The sequence below is a fragment of the Stylophora pistillata genome, chromosome 7, assembly GCF_964205215.1.
Source record: "Stylophora pistillata chromosome 7, jaStyPist1.2, whole genome shotgun sequence".
Taxonomy (NCBI): Eukaryota; Metazoa; Cnidaria; class Anthozoa; order Scleractinia; family Pocilloporidae; genus Stylophora; species Stylophora pistillata.
In genome coordinates this window covers 24,752,833-24,770,716 of record NC_142525.1, presented here as the reverse complement: position 1 = coordinate 24,770,716, position 17,884 = coordinate 24,752,833, and the positions used below count along the sequence as shown (strand labels likewise).

General features: G+C 39.1%; 1 protein-coding gene and 2 pseudogenes across 3 annotated transcripts in view; 1 reads left to right on the top strand and 2 right to left on the bottom strand.

Annotated features, from left to right (window-relative positions):
• The window catches only part of LOC148727208 (uncharacterized), a 1,079-nt pseudogene extending 1,039 nt beyond the window's left edge, over positions 1-40 (bottom strand).
• LOC111339576 (multidrug resistance-associated protein 1) overlaps positions 1-8,053 on the top strand; it is a 23,446-nt gene extending 15,393 nt beyond the window's left edge. For all 3 annotated transcript variants that reach the window (XM_022946252.2, XM_022946253.2, XM_022946255.2), the window contains 11 exons: positions 637-724; positions 1,051-1,697; positions 2,137-2,649; positions 3,274-3,473; positions 3,628-3,754; positions 3,945-4,046; positions 4,868-5,014; positions 5,456-5,614; positions 6,404-6,570; positions 6,799-6,993; positions 7,383-8,053. In XM_022946252.2, coding sequence (XP_022801987.2) covers positions 637-724; positions 1,051-1,697; positions 2,137-2,649; positions 3,274-3,473; positions 3,628-3,754; positions 3,945-4,046; positions 4,868-5,014; positions 5,456-5,614; positions 6,404-6,570; positions 6,799-6,993; positions 7,383-7,491 — 2,454 coding nt within the window. In that variant the 3' untranslated portion in view covers positions 7,492-8,053. The remainder of the gene's footprint in view (positions 1-636; positions 725-1,050; positions 1,698-2,136; positions 2,650-3,273; positions 3,474-3,627; positions 3,755-3,944; positions 4,047-4,867; positions 5,015-5,455; positions 5,615-6,403; positions 6,571-6,798; positions 6,994-7,382) is intronic.
• A 1,736-nt stretch (positions 8,054-9,789) lies between these two features.
• LOC148727207 (uncharacterized) lies at positions 9,790-10,963 on the bottom strand (annotated as a pseudogene).
• Between the last annotated feature and the right edge of the window lie 6,921 nt (positions 10,964-17,884).

Below are 17,884 nucleotides of genomic sequence, written 5' to 3'. Positions count from 1 at the left end.
TAAATACGTTGGCTAGCAAGGGCCCAAGGAGGGACCCCATCGCTACACCGTCGACCTGTTCATACAAGGAGCTATTGAATTGGAAAAGCTGGTTCTTGGTAGCCACACCCAAAAGATCGATAAGGTCCTGCTTCGAAATGTTCAAAGCGTATTCAGAGTTAAACAAGTTGTTACTAAAGGCTCTGTCCGCGAGAATCTTAATCTTTCACAGTCGTTTTGAGGTGTTGAAAAAAATGCCATAACAAGTTTGATTGTCTCGTTAATGAGATGTTACACATTAACAATTACGACCGTGTTTGAACGTACAATCAGGCTCAATTCGCGTTAGGCCTTTGCCTGACCTATGCAAATTAGTGACCCTGGATTCTTAGTTACTCTTGAGATCGCATATTTAATTTAGTTTTCCTTGACAATGGCGCCAAGATATCGCCTAAACGTCGGACTTTTATCGTTAGTTTTTGGCTGTATATGTTTATCTAAATCATTGTTGATTACAAGTAATTGTGTAAACAAAACACTAATAGTTAGTCAAAGAAAGGAGACATAATAAAAAAGATACGACTGATATATTGATTATTTCTACCATTCTCTTTCGGGATGTTTGAGATTCTTTCACTTGTTGAATGTGTGTTGTAGGTTGGTACCTATACAGACCTTAAATCATCTCAAGGGTGGTTCGCTGAATTCTTGGATACCTATGCAGGCGAGAAAGCCGGCGAACAGAGTAAGTTAACCATAATGTTCATTCGGAATGCTTTTAGATTTTAAATCTCAATTTATGGTTAAGGCGCTTGAGATTTATTTCTTTAACATAAACCTCCGCGAGCGGACCCCTCCTCCCTTCCTCAAGGTTGTGATCAACCCGAAAGAGGCTGTCAAGAGGATGTCTAATGACTAATCAGCAGCGCTTAACCCCCTTGATACTTATATTGCGGGTGTGCTTGAACTGCATGTGACTTACATGCATGATACATGAATATACCAAATGTTGACTGGTGTATCTTTCTCAATACGAAATCCGTTGTATGTAAATTATTTTATACTTTACAGTGCACAAAGGAAACATGGGAGAGGTTTCAGGTCATGGTAAATCTTTACTTAAAGGGAAAAAATCCAGAAATGTGGCCTACAATCGATCTGTCAGCTGTCATCACCTAGGCAACGAGCTTCATCCTCGTCACCAGGCAGCAAAATCGCAGAGTGAGGTTAACTTAGCAAGGCTTGTCGTTGAGAAACAGTCTGGAAACCAATCTCCACTGAAAAAACTGCAATATCTTGAAAATCGCCACAGTTTTGTTAGTATGCTTTCATTGAACAGTCTTTTGTCTGGATGTGAAGGTTTAGACGCCAATTATGGAGTAGAGGATGAGCCTATATTTGATAATGCAAATGATGAAGACGAAGCAGTGTCGTCTTTAGGTATTCCACCAAATTTCCAACATCAGCGGAGTGTTGTTAGGGGCGTCTCGGTGAATAGTTTATTATCGCTGGTAGAAGAAGATATTGAAGACCGTGTTGAAAAACCACCAGTGATTTTTATCAACGAACCTGAAGATAGTCCTAGCATAAGAGAAAAGGAAAACGAAAGCTTACTCGCAAAAGAAGGAAATGTTGAAAGAGAGAATATCGTCGAGAAGAGAGAGAAGAAAGGAAAGGCAGGCAGGACAACCTCCGATGAAAGGTCACAGACGGGAAGGGTAGGTTTCCATTTTTTGATGCAGTTCCTTAAACGTTCGATTTTGTTCTCCACAGGCCATTTGTCTTTCTTGGGTCATTAGCTTATTGGTTCATATATGGAAAACAGGGACGGCGGTAGTGGAAACACCCACATCCCTTCTCCTGTGGTCCGGGTTGGATTTTTGAACCCGGCCTCAGGCGTTGGTTGAGTTTCTTTAAAATGGTTTTCATCCTTGCTCCTGAACTCTTTTGTTGTAGTTTTCCAGTTTTCCTTCTCCAAAAATGACCAACATCCTGAACTCCAACAGGGTATAATCGATAAATTTAGCTACTTTATAGGTATCCATTTGCTAAATCCAATTTGTGATTTATGTATCTTGTTTATTTTACCTTCCATTCAGTTTTCATCAGATGGGAATTTACCCCATTTTGTTTCTCTTTTCTTATTTTTATTGACAGGTGAAGTTCTCGGTCATATGGGCATATGCAGGCAGTCTAGGCATTATCTGCTCCTTTCTAATTCTCCTCAGCGGTTTTGCAGGTGAATCAGCGATCATTATGTCACGCATATGGCTTGCCGAGTGGAGCTCAACCAATGTCACGACATCGCAACAGCGTGATATATTCCTAGGAGTCTACGGTGCATTGGGGTTTGGTCAAGTCCTTCTTGTTAGTGCAATGTCTCTTGTTTTAATGTACAGTGCAATGAAAGCCACCAGAAACTTACATCATGGACTACTTGTTAATATTATGCATTTGCCTATGCAATTTTTCGAAACCACACCTCTGGGAAGAATTGTGAACCGCTTCTCTAGAGACATTAACTCCGTTGACGATAAAATTCCAAAATCCTTGGGGATGTTTCTCAGAACGTTCTTAACCACTGTCGGAACAATTGTCATTATTAGTTATTCTACACCTCTGTTTCTAACTTGTGTTTTACCACTTGGTGCCCTCTACGTATTTATTCAGGTAAGTCGTATGCAATCACAATAACAAAAACAATAAGAACAAAAATAACAAAGATAATACACCCAAAAATCACAAAATAGAGAAAGCTCTGAAGATTTCAAAACACTGTAGAACAAATGGAAAAAATAACAGGAAACAGACAAGACAAAAACAATTCAAATGAAGAAATGAAAAAAAAGATAGAGACAAATAAAGCGCAGAAAATGATGTTTTACTTGAAAAAAGACTAATTCAGATTGCAATGTAGAATAGAGGGTAAAATCTTCAGCTCCAACAAGGACCAAGTTCAATCTTGCCAGACTTTTAGTCGCTCCATCAGTTAACTGCAAAACGGACGGCCAGTTGTAAATGTACCATCCAAATGGCTTGTGATGTCCACCAAATGGCCTTTGAAATAAACTAAGTTAGACGCTCTATCTAGGACCTTCATAAAAGCTGGAAAGAAGTCGGGTGCTCTCTTAAGTGCAGTGGACAGTTGTTAATAGTGTACGAACGATTGTAACGAATCAGCAGAGGCCTTTTTTCGTGCGTCAAGCCTTAGTCGAATCTACTACTTAGTTGATTTATTATCGATTTCAAGTCGGTTTGTTTGACTTCTTTCCTTTTCGGTGTATTTTACAATAGAGAGCGTTCGTGGCAACATCTCGTCAGTTGAGAAGACTAGAATCTGTCAGCCGATCTCCAATCTATAATCATTTCTTTGAAACTATCAATGGTACAAGCACCATTCGCGCTTATTCTCAGCAGCAGAGGTTTATTACAGAGATCTATCGTAGAATGGACGAGTCTCAAGTGGCGCACTATCCAGCTATTTCTGCAAACAGGTATTTTCACTTATTCGGGTTGATTGGGCCAAAGATTTCTAATGACAAATAGTTGACCGAGGGAGACGCCCTCGTGCAGTAGAGATAAAGTTCACCAAAGTTAATCAATTATGAGCTATTTTCCTTGAAAAATATTAACTATTTTCCTCATTAGGTGGTTAGCTCTACGCCTGGAATTCATTGGAGCTGCCATTCTGTTTTTTGCTGCATTGTTTGCTGTAATAGCTAGAGAGACCATAGCCCCTGGTCTTGTTGGGCTTTCTGTGGCATACGCATTGCAGGTAAAGAAAAACAAAAAATCGCATTTTTCCACCCAATCCGAGAATTGTCGTATTATGTAAGACGGATTACTTATTTGGCAGGACTTTTTAGCCCATTTTCCAAAATGGCCCTTTTCTCGTTGAAAAACAAACCCAGTAGGCTTGCTATGTTGAAAAAAGTTTTAGTTAATTGGGCTGTGTTCTTCAACAGATCACAGGTTCACTAAATTGGATGGTGCGTCAGAGCAGCGAATTGGAAACTAACATTGTTTCGGTCGAACGAATTAAAGAGTATTCAGCAATTGCAAGAGAGGTGAGTTCTCAGTTGTGCCTTGTGTAATTCCTGAAAATATAGCGCGCTTTTCGATTGAGTTTCGCAACCAGCACCAACTCAGAAACAAAGTGCTCATCGCTCGGATATAAAGACTGACAGATTTAAGAATGTTTTTTGTAAATAGGCTTGTTTTTAAATATAATCTTTGATCTTTCTATTATTTGTATATAGTATGTCTTATGTATTTTAATCTTTTATTATTTGTATGCAGTATGTCTTATGTATTTTTAGACTCCTAAATGCTGATGTAACTTAAGATATGTCTTTTTATCTTAGGAGTAAAGATTGATTGATTGATTGACTGATTGATTGATTGATTGATTGATTGATTGATTGATTGATTGATTGATTGATTGATTGATTGATTGATTGAAACCCAAAGTTATGAAAACGTACATTCAAGACAAAGCTAAATGAAGTAAAATCCATTTCCGATCAGAGCTCTCTCTGGGGTCAACGGCATGAATTGTGTGTAAACACGATCGAGCAAATTTTCAAATTACACATGATGGTCGATTAATGTTAAAACTGAAGTTAGAGTTCTCTGATAGTAATCAGAGCGTTGGGCCTATTCTGGCTTCATTTGCAGTTTTTCCCACGAACTCGTTTTTTGCACAACCATTCTTATGAAGAAACGCACAATCAAATGCATTATTAAACAGTTATTTGTTTGACGGTCATCCATTCTGATCTCGCTTTAGAAAGTGCTTGACATGTACAAAGAAAACTGCCTATCATAACGGTGCCTTCTAAATCGTATAACACGGATTAAATGAAATGTGGTAATTTATGTTTCACAGGCCGAATGGATAATTCCATCTCACCGTCCCCCTAGTGACTGGCCTCACCAGGGTAGGGTAGAAATAGAACACTTTGACATGCGTTACAGAGAACAGTTACCTCTCGTACTCAAAGACATTAATTGCACCATCGGAGCAAGAGAGAAGGTGAGTGTTCTGTTAAAATATTCGAGATTATGCAATTAGAAACGTAACGTTTCTTACCATCCACGACACACCCAGCTTTTTGTACGGAATAAATAAATAGATATATAGGCGAGCTATGGCCTTAGAGAATTTTGGATTAAAGCGCTAGAGGGTTTATAGTGCCATCTTCTTGGGAAAAAACATTTTCCTAGCTCTCACAGTTCTGCTATATACACAGTAGATGGGTTTATTCTCAACGAAGTCTCGAGAAATGCCGAGGAGTTCTTGAGATGGACTACCCCATCCGAGATGAGTAGCAAGTCAAAACATGCTAAGTACACCAGGTTAAGCTCTGGCAGGATTGGGCCGCCAGTCTGGTGAAACTTAACGTAAACTTTTTTATGTGATTTATTACTTTCATAATGTTTATACAATCCTTCCCTTTTTTTCATGCCAAAACAGGTCGGTATCGTGGGTCGCACAGGAGCTGGCAAGTCAACTCTTACCTTAGCATTGTTTCGTATTCTGGAGAGAGCTGGTGGACGGATTCTTATTGATGGAGTTGATATCTCTAAGATTGGACTGCAGGATCTGCGATCACGACTCACCATCATTCCACAAGTAAGTGAGACCAATTTCATTGGAGGAAAAATAGCTGCAAGGGTCTTGATATCTTAAGTATTTCATCTTGATTATTATATTTGAAGATTGGAATAATCAATAAGACAACTTTTTCTGACTCTGAGTTTCAGATTCTAAATGATCGCTTAAGCGTGAAACTCAGTCACAGAAAAAGTTGGCTTATTGAGTAGTTGAATCTTCAAATATAACACGCTCTGCGAACGCATGGAGCACTCTACCGCGAGGATAGACTATAACCAAGATTTATCATCATGATTATTATCTATTATTTTTTTATCATTGTAGTCGTTTTAAATATTGTTTTCATTAACGCAATCATTTTCTTTATCATCAGTTTTAATTAGCTTTTTTTTCACTTTTGAAAGAGAACGTTATACCCACTGTATCTTATTCGTTTTTATTATCGGTCCAGGTTTAAAAATCGGTTTTTGGTTTCTTGTCTTTAGCGTGATGTGTGTGCTAAGTATTCATACCTTTTAGCATGCACTTCTCCAGAAAATGAAAGTGATCTACGCCACTTTAAATAAATTTGTAATATTACACCCCAATCTCCCCAATTCGACCGCCTCTCTTCAACGGCCACTTTCCTCTTTCCCTAACGTGGCGTTCATGGAGAGGTCAAAATGCCCATTATGTATTTGGTCCTTATTTGGTCAAACTTAAGCCTGGGGAACCTCCACGATCAGTTTAGCATACGCAGTTATTTTATTTTTTTGTCTTACTTGTTTTTTTTTTGTTTTTTTATCATTCTGAATTTTCTCTTTACAGGATCCCATGTTATTTTCAGGAAGTCTTCGGCTAAACCTAGACCCTTTTAATAAATACTCGGATGAAGAGCTGTGGGATGTTCTTGAAGTGGCTCACCTGAAGAATTTCGTATCAGGACTTGATAAAGGACTCGAATTTGTTATTCAAGACGGAGGCGAGAATCTGAGGTAGAACTTCATTCTGTTTGTTATCATTTGGGCTCTGACTGAATGAAAACTATCGTTTAAGGGTCGGTGTTTAAGTTAAAGAATTCAAACCACCAAATAACGACATTAAAAATTGATAGAACGGAAGTATTTCATTAGCAGGCAGAGACAAGTCGCCGCGCTATATTCTTCGGTTGATGTGACGATTCTTTGCGAAACTCTTTGTCCATTCTTTTTACTTCTTCAAAGTGTTGGCCAACGACAGCTGGTGTGTTTAGGGCGTGCACTGCTCCGAAAGAGCAAAATTCTAATTCTTGACGAAGCTACAGCCGCCGTGGACTTGGAAACTGATGAACTAATTCAACAGACGATTCGCCGAGAGTTTGCTGACCGGACAGTGTTCACGATCGCACACAGGCTCAACACTATCATGGACTACGAAAGGTATCACTCTTTTCCTCCTAAACGATGAAAGCTTTTGTACTCTATTTTACCTTTTTGATAGAGCTTAAGACCTCAATGATAATATGTATAAGTTATGACTGATAGCTAAAAAATGTTAGCAATCCAAACCGGCAATAGTTATTAATATTGATATAATAAGTATTGCAAATACTATCTACCTTTTTTGAGATATTTTATATAAGGGTAGCCCAGAAAAGACTCCTATCGATTTAAGTGCCCAAAACTCATCTCAGAGATCCAGCCGAGGATCAAATCCGGATGTTTCGATCTGAAGTCCAACGCACTAACCTTCGTGTTTCTCAATAGAGCAGTAAAGACTGACTAAATCCTATGTTTTAGCTGAAACGATCCTTGTCTTTTCTTGACAGGGTTATGGTCCTAAAAGACGGTTCAGTAGCGGAGTTTGACTCACCCTCAAACTTGCTTTCAAGAAGAGGAATGTTCTATAGCATGGCTCGGGATGCGGGTTTGGCTTGACGAGAGTTTTTTGTCATGCTTTTATAAAAACTGATGCACACAATCCCACGGCAGGAAGGAGGTCTGGGGAAGACTTCCGTAGAAATCAAATTGCTTATGCCCATCCCCTTTTCTCCTTTTCAATCAACCCAGATAAATACGTCTTGGAATTACGAGTCGTTATGATTTGGGAAATATACTTTCAATTCACAATGTCCTTGGTTTAAGCATCACGCAATGTTTCGACCATGTAATTTAAGCCAATTTATGATATTAAAATAAATTTAATATAATTTGAGTTAAAGCCCAGATTGAACAGGAAAAAAAGCAAAATAGGGAAGGAAACTTATTTTTACTCAGTTAAAGTTTAGATCGTTATAGAGAACATAACTCAATATTTTTCGTAGAAGCCTATAGATTTCGTTGCAGACCTCACTTTAAAACTCCACAGACAAAGTCGCCTGTAATCAGGATACACTCGTAAAGGAAAATTGGAAAAATTGGGTAGGGGACCTGATTTTATAGGTGAATGAATGGACAAAATATAAAAGATTCACGTATAATAAAATTGATTTTTATAAAATTTTGTGATGATGATGATAATGATAGCAAACGAATTTAACAACAGCACGTTGAAGTCTGGAACAGAGGAAAAATCGAGTGAACTGCATATTTCAAAATGAACGATGGAATCGAATATCTACGTGTCGCCCTTTATAGCAGCTTGGTTTGCATTTATTTGTGCATTTTAGAGCTCTCTTTGCTGCATTTTGATCCTCAATACTCACTGATTCCGACAGTTGTTATGTTGTTCCCTCGTAGGCCCCCTTTGCCACTGGTTGGTTGTTAAAATTTTTTGACGTAGTCATCCAGGCTTCAGCTTTGATTACGCTGCCTCTATTGATCGTATTGGAGTGAAGTCTTCTTTGGATGGCTTCTTTAATGAGTGTACCGGTGACGGTCGTGATAAATAAACTTAACCTTGTATCAAACAGGCACATGCCTTGTTTCTTGAAAGTGTTCTGAAACAGCCGAGTTCTGAATTCTAGCAAGATGTATATTTTTTTCTGGCAGGTAGATTTTGTAGGTTAGGTTTGTACTGTTGTAAGTACCTATTGTATGCTCTACGTGGCTCCTAAAACAGATATGTGAAAATAAAGCGAGTGAAAAAATTTAGAAAATGTCCAAAGATAAGGAAGGTCTACGTTTCGTAATGTTTGCTTTTTTGAAGATCCTAGCGCATCCTTAGAGCAGTCACGATTTTGTAAGAATCCAGTGCTGAGCAAAGGCTCGGTATTTCGTGTACCAAACGAAGCCATCCAAGGATGCATGGACACATCATCAAAACCCTTGTCTAATTGCGATGGATGAAATTAGGGACCTTTAGCAATGCAGATTTTTGCGACGGCGACGGCGACCGGAAGTCAAATTTATTTCCGGTAGACGTCTTACATTTCGGCGGGAAGCCGTTCTCTCTTCGCGTGGACGTGAGAACAGAGAGTTCCCGTTGTCCACAAAACATGGGCAAACTTTTTGCTTTCATGCTTTGAATATTTACCATTTCTTTCTCGTTTCGTTTCCGAAGGCCTCAAAACGAACTAGGCAATATATAGTTAAAATTTAACCTGGGTTTTCGGCTTAATATTGTTCAAATATTCGTCTTAATCTGAGGCATGGCTGCAAACGCAAACAAAGACAACAAACAGCTCGCATCAAAGTGAGTTCATTGAACGGGTTAGTCAAGGTAAAATCTAGTAAAATGTACCTAGATAAATCTTGTTTTACGGAGATAGCTAACCCTCTAAGTAATAAGTGTGGCTTCGAGTAGCCATGTGAGTACCGATGAGTATCAGGAGGAATTTTACACAATTCGAACTTCACTTTAAGTGGGTAAGTGAGTAAAGAAAGTGAAGTCAAATGCAGCTTACAGAGAAGTTTACTTTCATTTACTGAAGTCTTGGCCTTGCAAGGACGGCCGGAAGCTCGGCGGAATGCTCAAATACGTGTTGTTTTCTATATTGTGTTTTATACTTTATGTAGAGCGCCTATGGAGCGGACCGATGAACACGACGTGTTGATGCTCAGGAAAATGGTTGTCAGTGGTGTATTCTCCTTGAAGAAAGGAAGCTTAAGCCGGGGAGATGCGTGGGATTCTATAGCTGAAAAGCTCAATGAAATAGATGCACCACAGCCACGCATCAAAGACAAAAGAGGTGTTAGAGAGCGCTGGGTTTTGCGAAAATTATCGAGAGGAACGGCTGATGAGGATCAGCCAACAACCTCAGGGCTCAAGAGATGTGCACGGCAGCTAGTTGATTTCTAGCGCGAAAATGCTAACGCCGAGTGGGAACTCCGCCAGCAAGAGTTGGACATAAAAAGAAAAGAACAGGAAGAACAGCAGGAAACGATTCAAGCCATGACGTGACAACAGCAGCAGATGAGTGAGGCTTTCATATCATGCGGAGTAAGACGACCTTGACGAAATGGAGCTTGGAGGTGTACCCTTAGAGGGTACGCTGGGGCTCCATAAATGCACATTGGTTGGCCAGTGGGAGAAATTACAAATCTCTGGAGATTATCGAGAAGTCCCGATTCAGCCAACATGCCTGCATCGTGCTTGAAAAAAAGTACTCCATCAATTGCCTGATTGTAAAACAAAAAATATTTTTGCCTCACTCAGCTATCCTCCTTATAGACAGCAAGAGAACAAAATTAAGTCTGATTGCGACCATTAATCGACTAAGAAAATTTGTTTTCATTCATACTTACCTACTGGCCCGAAAATATTTCCAATCAATCCATTAGGCAACGCCAGTGATTGGAATTTAAGGGTATGAACCCTTTTATGTCCATTGTAAACAACTCTCTGAGCTTGTCCTGGTCTGGAGATCGGCCTGACTGTTCCATCGACGAATCCGAAACAATTTTTGAGCGGAGCGCCTTTCCTTGAGATGGAATCAGCATAGATCTGTAGGGCACGAGGATTTAAGATATTTCTATTCCATTGTGTTATTAGGTGACCGTGGTTTTCGTAAATGTAGTCTAAGGTGTGATTTGTTATGAGGCTTAAAAGAGATACCGGTCTCCCAAATCGAGGAATCATGTGTCACTGTACCTACATGGGTAGGATACTCTTTTCAAAAGCATACACAGTCCTTCCATGCTATCGAACACAGTCCTTTGTTGACAGTGGAAAGTGGGAGGCAATTGCAGTGCTTCAGCAAAGCGAGGAAGGTCAGCTTTTTCATTGCGGAACTCTGCTTTACATTCGGCTGAATCGGTGTCATCGAGATTGAACGGGTCATATTGCTGGTAAGTAAAGTCGGGATTTTTGGACTGATAAGCGTTGTAAAGAAGGACAAACTCTCTATCAGAAACGACGTTGTTAACATAGCTAAGTAAGAGCAATTCCCTAATGTTAGTAAATGAATTCATCTTCAAGCCTTTGCAAGTGAGAAGTGACGACATTGCCGTCGCAAAAGCTAAAGGTTTTCTTATTTCGGCGGGAAAAACTCAAATTCCACCCCAGTCTTAATCGGTCGTGGACGTCGCCGTCGTCTGGAATACGAGTCGCTAAAGGTCCCTATTGTACACGTGCGGAGCCAACGAAGCTTAAAGAGAACAAGTCCTCACCTGACATGCCAATTGTTTTCGGAACTTTAATGAATTTATGGTCGAGGGCAAAGGTTCAGTCGCCTTCGTTACGTGATATATCAAAAACGAGGGCGAGTACTTCGTGGGGGTATCCAGACACAGACAAACAGATAAAAGCAGGAGGCAGATTCAAACTCGTTTCCATGAACCTCTCTATTTTTCTCACAAGGTAGGATAACGATTTTCACGTATTTCATGGTTTGTAACGTATATTGAGCGCAAGCAGTTACTTATCGTTCTTATTTTCCACTTAAATCGCACTCATTCTCAAAGAACAACTAATCGAACTGTATCGTTTTAATGAGTAACACGGCTAATATCTTTTCTAAAACAAAAGGCCGAAGAGAAAAACAAAACAAAAAAATTAAAGTTAACATCAGTAATAAGAAAACAGATTTGTGCCGCAAAGTTTAATTTTTCATTTCTGCATTGTTGACTCGCCGAAAGACTTCCATATGGACTGTCATCCGAGAGAATAACATTGTAAATACAAATACATGGAAAGTAATCTTATCATTCATAGCAGGCAGTATTTTCATGGGAAATTCTTTCTTCATATACTTTATGGTGACTCAGACTAGGTTTACACTAGAGGAAATTGTTCCGGATTCGTGATGAATCCGAAACGTTTTAGTACTGGATTGATTTTGCCGTTTACACGAAAGTCGACGAATCCGAAATAAAAACTCCCCGGTTTAGCCGTGTCTCCGGAGATTTTGAATCCGGAATTTAAATTGGGAACTTTGAATCCGATAACTTTTGAATCCGGAAAGTTTTGTCGAGTAACCGCTTTTTTCCTCGAGTCCGGATATTATTTCCGCCTGCAATCTTTTGAGCGTGCGGTGAAACCAAAATGGAAGATCTGGTGCTAACATCGCTGGTGGTCTCCGGTTGCCTAATCTTGTTGCAGGTTCAGGCGATACATTTTATCATGTGTACCGCAGTATTTCTGAGGAAACGCAAATTATTATTGCAAGGCCGAGTTTAACGTCAGCCACACTTAATCGCCGACGACGTAGATGGCTGGCATCTGTCCAGCTCAAATTTGCCTCGGTGGCATCTGGATCTACTCTAGCCTTTTTAGAGGAAGCATTTTCACTTTGCCAATCGAACGACGAAACAACACTGGGCTTGGTAACCATTCCATCTTGAATGTTCCCGGAGTTGTCGTTGTGTGTAAACGGTCAGGAATCCGAATATCCTTTTAGTGTAAACGCCTACGAATCCGAATACTCCAAAATTGATGAATCCGGAAACATCTACGAATCCGGAGAACTCTCCTCTAGTGTAAACCTAGTCTTAAACTCGAACCTGTGGACTTGGAATTCATCGCCGCACACTAGCTCTTAGGACACGGGTAAAGGATTACGATTTCACTTAACTTACCAGGCTGCGAACACGGAATCCACTCTTATTCAAGAACGCTACAGAAGTTTTGGTGTTCTTCTTTTAGGAAGTGCAACTTAAATTTTTGTTTTTTCTTTTCTCTTGCGAGCGCAGAACCATGTACAAAAGTTTTTATTTTATCAAATCTTAGTTCCCCGTAATTCTATCACTGAGCTGCCTGCTAAGCATGAGCCATGCACAGATTCGTCAGTCATTTCAGCCTCATTTTTAAGTATCAGACCATAAGCAAACAATTATAGAAACAGCAGAGAGAAACATCGATGCGTACGTGCTTTCTAAAACATAGCTTTGCACGACAGGGAAAAGCAACAACATAAACTCAAACCACCGTGTAGTTTCCTACAAGTTTATGAGAAAATAATTCGTTTGCAGGCAGATGTTTTGTTTTTTTGTCGTTGCAGAGGTTAGTGTTTTCAAGCTGTGATTTTTACATTAAGTAAGTAAGTAAGTAAGTAACTTTATTTAGCCACATATCGCATATGAGCGAATAGCTCGTTTAAATGCAAATGTGCCACCCAGTAAACAGGCCAGACCACATCACAGTAATCTCGTGATGTGGGTTCTTTAACGTCCCTTGCCGAAATTAACTAATTGATAGGTGCAGGAGACGGGACCTCCGGCTTTACGTCCTATCCGAGAAGACGAAGAAATGTGAGTGAAGCGTCTTGCTTAAGGACACAACGTCAAGCCCCAGCCAGGACTTGAACCCGGGCCATCTGACCCAGAGTCCAGCGCACTGACCACTGGACTACTCACGCCTCACATTGTAAAACATAATAGAACCTAACGCTCGAAACGTCAGTTTTTGTAATCGTTACGGTGGCCAATTTACAATTTCAACTTTGTTGATATATCCAAATAATAGAAACTAACTTTATTGATGAATCAGCTGTTATTTAGTCAATTCTTTTAAGAAATGGAGTTACTCGTATACCAGCAGCCACATCTCACTTTTATAAACCAACTGTATCTCAACCTTCACCGAGATCTTTGCGAAGCTATTTTAGATAGAAAATAATTATGATAACGATAGCAACGATGATAACAACAATAATGAGAGAAATGATAATGAGAACAATCTTGACTCTTATTTTCATTTGTTCTTGTCAAGAAAAAAGAGGTTGCTTGACATGCAGTTAAAAATGGAATTAACTAAAAATTCCAATTCATATATGCATTCGATACTAGAATGACCACAAAAAACTTGATATTAGATTATTTATAGAGGTTTTGCATAGCAGCCATGTTGGATAGCAGGAACAATGAAAATATTTTGCATACGAAAGAAAAATTTTTCCCATGGGCAATATAATCTATTGTTCCTGCCATTCAACATGGCTGCTGTGCAAAACCTCTATTTGGAATGTATAATATCAGTTGGACCGATACAATGTAGATCTTTTTTCTGGGAAAACGTCGACGACTGAGCCATTGTAAACCACAGTCAGCAAAAAAGTAATGATTACTGTTTCTCCGATTATTCTCATTTGCAAACGGATGCAGCGGGACAGCGGTAGACTACTCCTGGAAATAAACGACAATTTTAATCCATAACTATTGAAGAATACCACAAGTCCATCGACTTTTATTGAGGAAAATTGTTTATTTCAAAGCTTGATGCTGTTATTAACCTCTCCAAACCTTTTTAACCGTTGTGCATCGTATTTGAGTGGCGGACAAATCACCATGGCTGCATTCATTTGCATCTTGAACCAATAACATTGTCTTAGGGCCTGATTACATGAACCGGGCTGGCTCGGTTAGCCGGGCTGGTGTCAGTTTGCCGGGATCTCGGCACGTTTGTCAAACGCAACAAAAATCAACCTCGCGATTACATGACAACGGGGCCGGCCCGGTGAGCCGAGATCCCGGTATCGCGGTGCCGGGATCCCGGCTAACCGGGCTGAAATGCTCAGTGCATTAATTTGCATCTTGAGCTAATAACATTGTCTTCAGGATGGCATTCATTCATTTCATAAGCCCCACAAAGCAACATTTCTTTTTGACCATCAGTTAAATGTTCTTACCAGGTTGGAACTACATGGAATATTCAAGACAAAATGAACTTTTTTTTCATGAAACACTAGTTGGATCTGAATTTGGATACCTCATGATACAACCGTATCCTCTTCCTTGGTGAGGAAAAAAAGATAGGTGTGTCCCACGCAATAATTGACTGCAACAGGAAGATAATATTTCTTTTTTTAAACATTTTTTCTCAAGGTTACGACCAACATCAACAGTTTTGTTCCTTAAGAAAAATTAAAAGAAGATTAGTTTCATAGATAAATACCGTTCTAAGGCTAAAATTGTGACTAAAAAAAAATGTATTTAGTGCACGGCAGGTGTATACGCCGACATGCTAGTGCTCAATATTTCAATCGAGAGTTGTTTCCGCCATATTAAATGGGTATGATTAGGAAAATCTAGTCCGTCATTTTAACTAACTCCTAAATAATAACCTTTCACATTCTCTCCATTTTTATCTCCATGCCAATTCACAAGTACAGCTAGTGGCTATAACATAGAAAGTTTGGTATTTACTCTTCAGAAATTACGCTACGATTCTAGAAGTTTTTAGCTTTCGGGTTTCTTTGACAATTTTTGTGGCTACTGCCTCCTACAGAAGGCGAAGCCACATATGACGTCGAGATGACATATGATTTGAATAAAAAATTTTCCTTTCAGAAATCTTAATAGATGTAATCTGCACATCATGGAAGCTTTGAGGAAATTAAAAAAAAAAAAAGCTTTATTGTACCATTTTAATCAACGACTAATCCCAGAAAAAGTCGCTAAATTTGTGAAGCAAGCAAACTGCGAAATACGATACCTTGAGTTATTCAACAGAATGATAGAACGGGGAACGGTGGATCGGCGGCATGGTGGAACATCATAAGACGCGGAATGACAGAATATTAGAAAACGTCGAATTCTTTTTTGTTTGAGACAAAACTCTTAAAAATGGAATTGCAATTAAAGGATAAATCATCGGTATTCATAATTAACAGGCGAAATTAAATGAAGTATATTAATCATTGTTGGAGCCCAGAGGATGGGGGAACTATTAGGCTTTCCAGCTAGCCCCTTAAAATTATTATTATATGACTATTGTTATCATTATCATTATTGTTAATATTATTATTTGTTATCATTTCATTATTGGTTAAATGTCAATTAGACAATATATTCTTGAATCGTATTTCTCTTGTGGAACAGGGTACTCATAAATATGTGGGATGCAGCAGGTTTTCTACATTCGTGTTGATGCTCCTCGAACTTCGTTGTTGTTAAGTACGGGTGATGAAATTTTGTTTAATTCTTCTATGCCGTTTGGAGTATATCAATGTTCGATGCTGTGTAATTTACGTGTATGTGTCGAGCATATTTGGTGAGACTTAAATATCTTGATGTTAAGGCTTACGTAAAATTGTGCCACAGGTCAGTTAGAATTGCTGCACTTAATAAGTTCCGGCTGTCCTAGGGATAGCCTTTTAAACCCAAAAGGTTGTAAAAATTACTTCTTACAGTTAGGTTGCAACAGCTTTAACCTCGTGGAGCAACGATATGCTTCAAATGATAGATTGAAGCAAACTACCATCAATAATATTTGTTTACAAATTTTGCATGATCAAATGGTATTAAGGAAAAAAAAAAAAACAATGCTTCCTTGAAAACTAAAGTTATGTCCACCGTTACAGGAGCCGGGATTCCGATCTTTACTTGTTAAAATGGCTCGCCACCAGACCTTCCTCGTGAATATGGTTATTGCATTCTCTTTTATTTTTCCCAAGCGTGGCTTGCCAGCAGTGTGGAGTCGACACATACTTCATCTATCAAACGATGCTTAAAGGCTACACCTTTATGACGTTCAAGGTTGAGTCCGGCTCGTTAGATTGCAGGCAGGCTTGTCGCAATGACTTCAGATGTCAAAGCTATAACGTGGTCATATCCAAACGCTTATGCGAGCTTAATAACAGAATTAAGGAGGCCAAACCAGAAGACTTTGTCAAGAACATGGACATATACTACATGAAAAAAGCTCAAAGTAGAGGTAAAACTTATGATAACGCGGTTTAACATTGCAGCTCATTATTTTACTTAGGCTGAAGTTTACATCATTGACTTAGAAATTGTAGGTGCCGTTGCGGGACACACTAGGAATTTCCGAATATGGCCGACTGCTTTCTAGGAGATGATTCATTTTCAACTCTGATGAAACATCGTTCATAATATATTTTCAGTACTATTCTCAACGAAACGATCCAACTTCACGATCGTATTTCACTCCCTGGGAAACCCATTTCGTATCAATGTTTGTTCCAATTTTCTCGAAATGAAGCAGTGCTTCATATCTATTTGACCTTTCGTTTAAAATAAGAGAAGAAAATCTTTACTTCCCAGATTATTCCCAATAAATTTATATCCTTTTTATCCATGGCCAGTTCCTTTCGGGTCTATTCCTGAGCTTTCCGCTGATTCGTGTGGAGAGATGAAAGCGAGTGAAGGAAGAAAAACCAGTGAAGATGAGAAACACTGGATCGACCCCGGGAAGAAGGGAAAACCATTAAAAGTCTATTGTGACATGACAACTAACGGAGGTAAATCAGTAATGGAGAAAAAGATTTTAAATGCTCACACCAGTTACTCTTTACAAGAGATTATAAATAGTCGATCATTGCTTGCTCATTAAAAACCTACTCTGTCAATTTTTAGGGCTTGTTATCACTAAAATGCTTGATTATATTCACTATGCTTATTAAAAGAAATCTCCACTCTTTCTACAATCAGCGATCAAAATGTTCCAAATGTACTTCTTAAAATTTCTGGCATAAAAAAATCTCCTTATCAAGCGATCTGAGTTTTTTAATCGTTTTCCGAAAAAGGATCTTACAGCCACTTCGAATTACCAGCGGCCACCATCGTGAATGGCGTGCAATGCACGCTGGGAAGATGACGTATGGAGGTTGCTCGATGCACTCGCGGTGTAGTGTTTCACTCTTGTTGATGCCTTATTGCTGTCTTCTGAAAAAAGATTTTAGTGAATATGTCACAGATACTTCCCCGTCAGCAAGAGCCGGAGTACTCTTTAAGCGAAGTGAAACAGGAAAGGGAAGGAGAAGGCGAAGAAAATGGATTAGCGCAGGTTTAATTCGGAAAATGTCGACCGCCGATCGAACACTTATTGGTGCTTATACAAAAGATATATCGTAATGCCAACAGAAGTGTGATCGGTGTGCTGTAAAGAGTTCCTATTTATGTTGACCACAGAAAAAGAAAGATAATTATATAAATACTGATCCCTTTACCATTCAGAGGGAGACTTAGCCTTTTGCTATCTGTATATAGTGAG